The sequence below is a fragment of the Chiloscyllium punctatum genome, chromosome 11 (genome assembly GCF_047496795.1).
Source record: "Chiloscyllium punctatum isolate Juve2018m chromosome 11, sChiPun1.3, whole genome shotgun sequence".
NCBI lineage: Eukaryota > Metazoa > Chordata > Chondrichthyes > Orectolobiformes > Hemiscylliidae > Chiloscyllium > Chiloscyllium punctatum.
Genome location: NC_092749.1, coordinates 108,321,604 through 108,333,717, shown reverse-complemented (window position 1 = coordinate 108,333,717; position 12,114 = coordinate 108,321,604). Strand labels below are relative to the sequence as shown.

At 38.9% G+C, this 12,114-nt stretch overlaps 1 protein-coding gene across 1 annotated transcript in view; it reads right to left on the bottom strand.

Annotated features, from left to right (window-relative positions):
- Positions 1–12,114, bottom strand: part of slx4ip (SLX4 interacting protein) — a 99,713-nt gene that overhangs the window by 50,928 nt on the left and 36,671 nt on the right. Inside the window, 1 exon segment of the mRNA XM_072581502.1 lies at positions 1,146–1,278. Within this exon segment, the coding sequence (XP_072437603.1) occupies positions 1,146–1,278 (133 nt within the window).

Sequence of the window (12,114 nt, the reverse complement as noted above, 5' to 3'; positions counted from 1 at the left end):
CACTCTCTGGGTGAAGAAGTTTCTCCTCAACTCTGTTCCAAGTGGTCTACCTCTTATTTTTAAACTGTGTCCTCTGGTTCGGGACTCACCCATCAGCGGAAACATACTTCCTGCCTCCAGAGTGTCCAATCCTTTTATAATCTTATATGTCTTAATCATATCCCCTCTCAGCCTTCTAAACTCAAGCGTGAACTTAGGTCATTATTTTCAGAGAATAAAGTAGTATGCAAAATGTGGACTTGTATTTTAGAATGGAATAATCACTACACCATTGAGGACCATTGACTATTATCAAGTTCTGAATTAACATTGCTCCTCTATACCAAAACACTTATCAATAAGTTTGTTGTAAATAAATATATTGGTTAAACCAGTCAGTGAATGCATTGCAAGAGAAAAAGTCTCCACTGTACAGTATTGTGTTTTGCAGAAGAGTGCTTCATGTTTAGGGATAGATAGAGTCAAAAATCACAAGGCACCAGGTTATAATCCAATGCATTTATTTGAAACTGCATGCTAGCTGCCTGAGGAAGGAGTGGGGACTCCAAAAACTTGCGGTTTCAAATAAAGCTGTTGGGCTATAACCCGACATCGTGTGATTGTTGACTTTGTCTGCTTCAGTCCAACAGTGGCACCTCCACATCAGGTACAGATAATCTATCCCACAGATCTATGAATCATATTCGGTGGATATTTTCAAGAGTGGATGACAATAACAATGGGGTGACAATGGAAGTGGAAGAGATGGCAGCCATACCCTCAATGACTAGAGTCTTAAAGATCTGTAAATTCCTCATTAAACATTTTTCTCTCTCTCCTCCTGAAAAACATACCTCAAAGATCAAGATTTTGGGTCCTCTGTGCTCATATGGCTTATGTGACTTAATGTTAATTTTATTTGACAATGCTACTGTGAATTGCCTTTGTGTTTGTATATTAAAGGTGTTATATAAATGCAGTAGTTGTTGCTGTCATAACCTAGCATATATTGCTCCAACCTATAGCCAAATCTCTATCATTGGCTAATATGTTCACTCAAAATCTACATCTCTCCCTCATTTGTTCAACATTTTAATGCTGCATATATTTCAATGATTTCACAGTAGATTTTAGTCTCATTGTCACAAATTTAAAGAATTTCTTACCTTTACGACACAGCGGGTTACTGGGTGTCAATTCTTTGTTGAGTTTAGATTGCACGTTACCACGCTGTTTTCTCATTTCAAGGTACTGTTTTATCCTAAGATCAACATCTTCCTTTACAAGTGCACTAACCTCCTACAAAAAAAAATAAAAATCAATATAATTACATTTTAAAATTATTCAAATTCTTTGTTCTTAGTTGATACTAATTTTACCTGATAGAAATCCTAAAAATGCAGAATTTCAAATTTGACTTTTACTCTTCAAATTTTCTTTTTGAGTCTTTCAGATGAAGAGAGAGAAAAAAAAACAAAATTGATTTTCTGACCTCATGCACCGGGCAAGGAGTTCAACGTACGTCAGGATTTCAGGCATGAAGACCAGAAACTCTATTAAGTCCGCTGATATCAATGACCAAATTCCTGATCAGCATTATTCCCAGCAGATTTGTGTTAAATCAATATAAGAATTGATTATTATTTTGATGCAACAAAACTGCAGAAAGCAGTAGTTTGGAGGAACCTGGAGGTCCTTGTACATGAATCACAAAAAGCTAGCATCCAGGTTCAGCAAGTAATAGGGAATGCAAATGAACTAGGTAAAAACAATGACTGCAGATGCTGAAAACCAAATACTGGATTAGTGGTGCTGGAAGAGCACAGCAGTTCAGGCAGCATCCAACGAGCAGCGAAATCGACGTTTCGGGCAAAAGCCCTTCATCAGGAATACTGGAATCAGGAATATTCCTGATGAAGGGCTTTTGCCCAAAATGTCGATTTCGCTGCTCTTTGGATGCTGCCTGAACTGCTGTGCTCTTCTAGCACCACTAATCCAGTAAATGCAAATGAACTGTCAGCCTTTATTTCAAAGAGAATGGAACATAAAAATAGGGCAGTATTTTCAAAACCATAGAGGGCACTAGTCAGACCACAGGTAGAATGGTGTGAACAGTTCTGGTTCCCTTGCCCAAGAAAGGAAAGACTGGCATTGGAGACAGTGAAGAGGAGGCTATTACGGTCGTTCCGAGTGGAGTGATTTTTTTTACGAGAGTTCAGAAGAATGGAAGGTGACCTTAATGAAACATAGAAGATTATTAAAGGTTTTACAGGGTAGATACGGAGAGGTGGCCCACTTATGGGAGAGTCTAGGACCAAGGGGCATAATCTCAGAATAAGGGGTGCTCATCTAAAGATGAGAGGAGAGGGAATTTCATCTCTCAGGATAATGAATCTATGAAATTCTTTATTGTAGAGGGGTTCCAAGGTTGAGTATATTCAAAGCTGAAAATGTGTTGCTGGAAAAGCGCAGTAGGTCAGGCAGCATCCAAGGAACAGGAGAATCGATGTTTCGGGCATAAGCCCTTCTTCAGGAGTATATTCAAAGCCAAGATAGACAGATTTTAAATCTGAAGGTAAAAAGGGTTGTAGGGTAACATCAGCCATGATCTCAATAAGTGGAAGAGGCGACCTGATGGGGCGAATAGCCTACATCTGCTACTAGAGCTTAGGATGTCAGTAATCTAGCATTTTCTTATTTCATTTTACTTTCCTTTTTATATTCCCAAGCTTTGCACAACCTGCAATTGGATACATGGAAATGTGACCTGTGCCCAAGTAAATTACATTATTACTCTGAAGCAACAAGAAGAAATATTCCAACAATAACTTCAGCCATTTCTTTCCACGTTGCTATTTTCCCTTCATTCATCACCTCCTACAGCAATGCCATTACAACTGGGAACTCTTTGCAGAGTAAAAGCATTAATGCATTGTCTCCTTGCCTTATCAGTGCACCATTTTCATGTTAAAAGGCCTGGACTATTTACTCCTAAAATATTAAAGATGAAAACATAACATTCGATTTATATTCTATCATGAATACTTCTAAAAACAACATGTGCAGTCAGGAATAATATTGCTATTGAGGTGTCCAGAATAATTAAGGTAATAGAGAGCCAATTAAGACTTCAATGACTGCATATAATTGTTCAATTAAAACTAAAAGTAAAATTTAATTGAAAATAAAAATCCACTATCAATAATTTATCAAAATTAGACAATATTTTCAATTAAAGGTTGTAATTTAGTTTTAACAATTGAAATTATTGTCTAATTTTGATACTTTGTAGATCAGCATTGACAAACTTTTATTTAGCAAATTTTCTACAGACTTGAATCAAATAGATTAAATGCTGAGAGCGAACAGCCCACTCTGATTTAAGTGTCAGAGCTGAGACTGCTCCTGTGTACCAGGACAGTCAGATATATCCAGGGTCTGGTTGGGACCAGGCTAGAAGGCCCTAGTGACTGGGGTGGGAGCACATTGGACTGGGCAGTGAAGGCAAGTGGACATGGAGAGGCAACACTGTCAGAGAAGGTATCCAATTCACACCTGGGTCTCGGCAAGAGTCACCTCCAGTCCCAAGTGGCCACCAGCATGCATGGTTAAGCCTGCAGGGTTGCAGGTTGAGCATCAATTTCTCCCAAGCACTACCACCCCCAAATAAGTCAGAGCAGAGGCAGAATAATGGCCTTACTTGCGTATTAGATGTGCACTTAAAAGAGCCTATAAAAGGCCATGGGTGGGTAACCCCACCCAACACATATCCCCACGGCTTATAAAATCACAGTGGGGCTAGGGATGGTGCCAGTCAGCAGTAGGGATACCACCGATGGCATAGCACCCTAACATAGAGGTCTACCTGCTTAAGTTCTCGGGTGCCTCATATAATTCTGCTTAATTATTCTGAACAAATTTGAAAATAAAATGAACAGTCCAAATTACAAAAAGCTAATATTTTCCCTGAGGTTGTAGTTACCAGACTACCAGCAAATGTTTGATTTCAAAAATACAGATGCCATGTTGTGTCAAAATTTACACTAACATTTTCAAATTAAACCTTGAATTATCACAATGCTCTGCTAGAACTAAATCCCTTCTCTCATGAATTTCAAAGTTTCAGCCTTCTTTCAACACTCCTAGCTGTAAGTCAAAACGTTGCAGGTTCAATGCTTACTACAGACAATGAGCACATGGTTTAGGCTGAAACCCCAGTGCAGTTCTAAGCCAGCACTGTAGTAAGAGGTGGTGTCTTTTGGCTGAGAAATTAAACCAAGGCTCTGGTTGCTTTTCCAGGTGGATGAAAGAGAGCAGGAGAATCATCCTCGATATTTATTCTTTGATTAACATCTGAAACAAGGGTAATTACTTATTTATTTCTTTAATTATGGCAGCTTTCTGTGTATAAATTAACTGCTGCATTTCAAAAGTAATAGCTGGAAAATATACAGCAACATTTTAAAACAGTGAAATTTGTTATATAATTTGTTCCTCCTTTTACGTTCTTCCTCAACTTTCCTTGATCAATTAATAACAAAACATTTGGAACTTCAGGTCAGTTCAAGTCTATTGTACATTATCTCCTTCAGTGGGACAATTATTGTCAGGGTAGTTTCAGTAAAATTTCTCTAACTCTCTTTTTCCAAAAGCTGCACATATTGGATTTACAACATATTTGGACTACTACTTACAATAGTTTCCTTCCACCTTGAAACTTTATAGAGGTGTTGGTGTGTTTTACCTGTTAAATCAAGAAACGGTAAAACTTGATTGCATCGGGGGTCATTGGCCTCAACAAACTGCATTTAAAACACACCGTGCTGTGCTCTCGACAACAGCACATAATGCTTGATACCTTAAACGTCTGGTGACAACTCTGACATGCAGTGGAATAATAATTATCTTAAATCGCTCTTACCTTGCAGTCTTCCTAGCCTCTTAACATCTTGAACCTCGACTCTGAGCCTTGAAATCATTCGTCCTAAGCTGTAATCATGCTGCCCCACACGGGCTTTCTTCTTGCCATCAAGACTTAATGCAACATCCATCTTCAACCTGAAATGCTTCTTTCTTGCTGCCTTAAAACAATGGCCTACTTTCCCGTCTACTGTCCTTTCTTCTTGATGTAATCTTTAGGCTTTTAAACATCTGCTTGATAAAACCCAATTTGACTTTCCAGCTTAAAATTTTTTTTGTTATTTAGTCCTTGGGAATGATCTGTATTGTGGACCTTGGTTTTTTGCTAGATATCTCAAATTGGAAACAAGCTTGGAATAAGGAACAGGATGTCTGTAACTTTGGAATGGTAATAACTTTGAATTGATACTAATGTTACGACACTGCAGTGAAGCTTTCTGCTAATTAAACCAAACACACCCTCACCTCACCTTGTAATCCGTTAAAGTATGAGTGACAGAAAACTACCCGAACTCCACAATTTAAAGAAAGATATCAATTTTATTCTTTAACTTTAAAAGTGAACATTAAGTAACAACTATTTACAAACTCTCAGTCTCCTTTCTCTCAAAGGTCTGTTATCTACCTCCAATTCTATAATAATATAATGATCCAATAAAATTTCAGCAACTTAATTTTCAAAACCAGACAGTGGCTGTCATCCTCTGGCTGTAGATCTCCCTGGGTAGTCTTTGGTCTTTTGTTGCAAAGATGTTTCATATGAAAAAGGTACCTTTGATAGAGGGTGTTTTGGATAGCAGTCTCTCTCTAGATGGCAGTTTGCCGTTCTCTCTCTCTGGCTAACTCTCAAACCGCCAGCTACTTTATATCCCAAACATCGGATCATCTCATTATCCTGGGGCATAATTTACACTGATTGGTTATGTTCAAATGGTGGTCAAAGCAACTAAGGTATCTAGTTTACAGCCAAATGTTACATATTTTCAATTTTCCAATACACTCTGAGACTGCTATCCAGTCACATGACAGCTGCCTGCAAAGTCTCATTGCCAAACAATCTTCACTCTCTCTTAAAGGTACAGTATACATCTTCAACTTCATAACACTAAGAACACTAATGACAGACACTTCTTAACTTTGCCAGTTAGCAGCGGCATAATTTGCTTGCCAATTATAGGATAACATCATGGTCACCTAAGTCCACATAGTGAAAGTTAGACAATTGTCAATTTGCAAATTTCAGAATCACTATAATTAAAATAATGTGTCTTTGAAAATGAGCAGATTTGTTTTAATCCAACAAAGCATTGGTTTACAGCTTTCATTCAATTATGTATAGGACCTGAAAGATTTTAAAAAGAAAATGTATAGAATTTCAAGGAAAGGAACAGAAAGTTATGAAGTAAAAGAGGACGGAGAAAAATAACAGAAAAGAACTTGCTGTGGGTTTTGTTTCCATAGGGATATTGCACCTCATGTAGCAATACTTATGTTGTCCCTCAAAACCTAACAAACTAAATGCTATTGAAGAATCCAACAGACATTCATTATGGCCACTATTATACACAAACATTACACTCTCAGCCACTCTCAGTGCCTGCGCTAACATTTTAACTATTAGATTACAACTGAAAGCATGCGTCAATAACCTGTCATGCTACAAGTACTCTGAATTAAGATGAAAATCACACAACACCAGATTATAGTGCAACAGGTTTAATTGGAAGCACCAGCTTTCGGAGCGCTGCTCCTTCATCATGTGGTTATGGAATACATGATTGTAAGACACAGAATTTATAGCAAAAGTTTACTGTGTGATGTAACTAAAATTATACATCGAAACATACCTTGATTGTTTGCTAAATCTCTCATCTGTTAGAATGACCATGTTAGTTTCATTTCTTTCATATGTAAATCACAAAACTTTTTAAATAAAAGTTACATTCTCAAGTGAACTTTAATAATTGGTGTTAGCCCAGATAATGTCTTAGGTATTAGCACCTCTGTGTGCCATAATGTTTAGACTGATTCTAATCGAAGAAATGAATTAACAGAATCTTACATGGATTCATGCAGTTTTTGACAAAGTACAATGTAACTCTGTGGGAGTTTGCATGTGTGCGTGTGAGTAGGTGTGTGTGTGTATATAAAGGAGTGCATGTGCGTGCATATACGAAATGTGTGTGTGTGTATATGAGTGCCTGTGTGTATAGTGCAATGGGGTCACCTGTCATGTGACATGAACCCAAGGTCCTGGTTGAGGCCATCTCTATGGGTACTGAAGTTAACTATCAGCCTCTGCTCAGCCACTTTTCACTGCTGCCTGTCCTGAAGTCCTCCTTGGAGGATGGTCACCCGAAGGTCCGAGGTCGAATGTCCCAGACTGTTGAAGTGTTCACCAACTGGAATGGAGCATTCCTGTCTGTTGATTATTGTGTGGTGCCCATTCATCCATTGTCGTAGCCTCTGCTCGGTTTCCCCAATGTACTATGCCTCAGAGCATCCTTGCATGCAACGTATGAGATAGACAACGCTGACTGAGTCGCATGAGTACCTGTCACGCACATGGTGGGAGGTGTCCCCACACATAATGGTGGTATCCATGTCGACACTCTGACACGTCTTGCAGTGTCAACCCTGGCAGGGTTATATGGAGTTGTCCTAAAAGCCAGGCCGTTTGCTACGAACAATGATTTGTTTGAGGCTTGGTGGTTGTTTAAAGGTGATAAGCGGAGTTGCGGGGAAGGTTTTGACGAGGTGCTCATCCTCATTGATAAGGTGTTGCAGGCTGTGAAGAACACGGTATAGTTTTGCAGCTCCTGGGAAGTACTGGACAATGAAGGGCACCCTGTCAGTTGCAGCTCATGTCTGTCTCCTGAGGAGATCATTACAGTTCCTTACTGTGGCACGTCAGAACTGGCAGTTGATGAGTTGATGATGATCGTACCCCGTTCTTATGACGGCCTCCCTGAGTACTTCCAGGTGCCAGTCACGTTCCTCCTCATCTGAACAGATCCTGTGTATGCATATGGCTTGTCCATACGGGATGACTGTTTTAATACGTTTTGGGTTGAACCTGGAAAAGTGTAGCATTGCGAGGTTAACTGTGGGTTTGCAGTAGAGTGAGGTGCTGAGGTGCCCATCCTTGATGGAGATGCATGTGTCCAAGAATGAGACAGATAGTAGAAAGTGAGTTTGAAGGTGGGATGAAACTTGTTGATATCACTGTGTAGTTTTATCAGTGACTCCTTGCCACCGGTCTAGAGGAAGAAAATGTCGTCAATGTACCTGGTGTACTCCACAACTACCTGATGAAGGAACAGCTCTCCGAAAGCTAGTGCTTTCAATTAAGCCTGTAGGACTATAATCTGGTGTTGCATGATTTTTAACTTTATACACCCCAGTCCAACACCAGCATCTCCAAATCATGAATTAAGATGGGCTGTGTGATCTTTATACTTTTAAGTTACATACTGTTCTACAGTGATTATGTCATGAGCATGTCTCAAAGGTATGATGACACTGACAGAATTATAACAGAACAAAAATTTATGAATCTCATTACATAGCTCAAAATTGTAAAAAGCTCATATGCAATGAAGTACCATTACTTGCAATTTTCACAACGTCAATTGATTTTTAAAAATATTGTAATTTACCATTGTGGAATCAAAAAAAGAAAAATGAATAAACTGTGATCATGATTCTAATTTGTTTAATATGATAATTATGAGATGGCTGTTGGTGTCCTACCCGGTAGTTAATTGTGGCTCACTAAAGGTTTCTGGAAAAATTTATTGATGCCCATTAACCCAACACTGTTTCAGCACAGCAGATTCATCAATAAAACTATAGAAGCTACAATGAGGCCCAACAGTTGGCAACTGTATTAAGAAGGCATTTAAAATTTCCAACTGCAGAAAGACCGGGCATGGAGTTTACTTAGCAAGAGTTTTGTAAATTACAGACATCCAGAATACACCAGAGCTATTTTGACAATTAGACAGTGGAATCATTGGTACAAGAGGTATGAGCAACAGGATGATTTGATATGAATCTTTAAAATCTTTATCCTGATAGTCTGGCAGGTTTGCAAACAAATTTGGGAACAAATAGCAGACAGAATAAATAATTTCCACAAATCAGTGGTGTCAAAAAAAGCAGCCAGTAAAACTGCCTTAAGTGCAGTTTAATATTTCAAACATTGAGATCAGAAGGATTAGCTGCAAAATACACCCTTATAATTGGTAGGTAATTTTGTGATGAACATCTAGAAATAATAGAAGTTTATTTTATGCAGCACAGCTATAAGGCCAGGCAGAACACTTAATGCTATCAAGCACTGCCCTCTCACAACATGGGAGAAATACAGTAAGCAACCCAAGGATTCATTGCAAGTCAGCCTATGTTAATGATGACAAACAGAATGGGCTGGAGGAGTAACAGGGTAATATGTTCCCTTCTGTGTTAGCTAAACTTGACAGTTTTTAAATAAACATTTAACAAGATGGCACTTGAACATAAATCTGGTCAGGCATTTGGAAGACTCCATCATCTACAGCAGCAGAGCTCTTTGTGATGCAAAGCACAGTGGGAGCATTGCTCACAAACATTAAGCTTGCTGCTATTGAGGCCTTGGACTCCAATCTATAAAGAAACTCCTTCTTCCAGCTTCAACATGCTGGATAATTGGATTGAGAGAAGCCGGAGGCAGAAATTTGCAGACTTCATTATCACCCAGCATTCTGGTTCCACAGGACATAGAGTGCAAGAGTCCAGTAGCAGCATGTCTAGAGTAGATAAATTTGTGGCTGCTGTCTTGAGGCAATGCTGTGCCTCATCCATTCAGCACCCCTGGTAAAATCACAGCAACTGTGCCACCAAATCAGCCAATTATTGAGACACTACGTATTGCTGAATCAGTTGAAAGGTTGCAATACAACCATTTTGAAGTGAGAGATTATTATATAAGCATCACATCCAAAACCAATATCAATATCAAGTAGAGCTACTATGACAAAAAAAATCTACGCACAACATAAATCAGGGAAGTTTTGCATTTTTAAAAATTATTATTTGCATTTGATTTGTACCAGACACAGACTTTCATTTAGATTGCGCAGAATAAGTTAGCAGAGCAAAGAATGGACACTGGAGATGTTTAGGATTGATTCTGGATACTCCTTGTCCAGGGGATCAGTTGACTAGAAGGTTGGATTGTAATGCAGACTCATGCCAACAGCATGGGTTCAATTCCCACACCGGCTGACGTCACCAACCTCTCCCCTTGCCTGAGGTGTGGTGACCTTCAAGTTAAATTTACAACCAGTTGTATTTCTCCAATGGGAAAGAAGCCCCATTGGTCGGTTGGGCCTATGGTGACTTTACATTTACTGCTCATCCAGCAGGATTTCATCCCTTTCTACAATAAAGTTCTGAAACGTTCACAAGAGGATAATGATCCAATTGACCGTGAAGGCCTAATCTGAAGTGCTGATTCAAACTGTAAAACTTGTTACTGCTTCAGGAGTCATGAGAACTGTGGAACAAGCTTTAACTAGGTAAAATGAAAGTACAACAGCCAAATGAAACGGAAGAGCAATGAACTTTAATGAGTTGGATTGGAATGTTCAATGGATATACAAAAGAGGAACAACAGACTGGTACAATGAGTGCCATCCACTTGTCCATCAGAGCTCCTTTACAATACAGGTGAAGTTTAACCATGTCAGCAGAGTGACCAAGGTACATTATTTGCTTCAGTAACCTTTCCTTGGTTTTCATGTGTGGTACTCCTTCATTCTATATTCTCTGTGCTAGAGGACTGCAGTCTGAACCAAAGTTGCAGTTTCTTTCAGTGTGTTCTAGGTGAGCATGCCTAATGCACCACATACCCATTTTCATTTCTCTGCACCTCCTTATAATCCTACGTATCAACATGTTGTACTAAAAGGCTGTAGTCATTTATTCTTCTTTCCCACTCTGACAGGAGAAGACGGCCTATTATCACTGGAAATTCCGAGCTTTGGGCAATGGACCCCTTTTCAATTGATACTGAATTCTAAATTCATTTCCTCTTCTCTGGTTATCTTTCTAGAACTAGCAATAACCAAAACTGCAGCTTTTCTCTGGGCCCAATAGCTACTACAGTACATGAAAAGTCAAAACCAGAGTGATTTCCTGACTTAGTTTCAATTGCCAAGTTCGAGAGTGCAAACACAATAGCAAGAAACATGAATCAGTACTTTACAAGCTACAATAAAGCCACAGAATATCATGATTTTCTCTTCCTCTAGAGGTACTATAGTGAGAAACTGCTGAGGAGAAAGCAAGAAGAAATAGGTGATTGGTCTTCCATCTCTGTCCAACTAGGAAAAAGCCTCACTCAAGTATCATTGACTAGTCCACAGAAATCTGTCTCGGGTTTCTCACACATGATACTATAGTGAGGGCAATAACGTTGTCAGAGGTAAACATGGGATCTTAGATTAGGGACACAAGGTCAGACCCTAGTTTCAGAGCCTGTGCACCATCAGCTTTACATGGATGCCCTGCATAGTAACAGCAAGGGCATCCATGTAAATGGCAGAGGACACAGCAAATATCCAAGGTGGATTAATGTAATATGAAGCCTTAAACATACAGCATCAATAGGAATTTTTGCACTTTACATCTTGCAATGAAGACAGCTCAAGACCACTCAACCAAGAGAAAATGTTTGCATGAACAAATGGTTTTGTAGGACTATTTAGAAGGAACAATGACAATCAACTGCAGATAACTCAAGAACAACTTCTCTCAGGCTCTGTAGGATCAAACTGATTCCAACCAGCCTACATAGCTATTAATCAACAGGTACTAAGATTCAAAAATAACATGAATAAAGTCTGCCTTCATGATACCCTCTTGACTCCTGACATAGATTAGGCTCCCACAGACCAGATACAATAAGCTCAATCAATGGCATGACCCAAACAATTCAGTCTTGTAAGAAAGGCAAAGAATCACATTTAAAGCTCACAAAAAAGAATCCTGTTCAAAATTTGTTTTTACTTCATAGGCAACTGAGTAAAAAGTAACATTAATCCAAAAGTACAAGTTAAATCAAATTTCTTCCAGATGTGACTCACATGGTTTGAACTGAGTACTAATCAGCATACTCCAAACAAACAGTGATCAGCCGTAGCACCAAAACAATCCGAATCCGAATCTGAA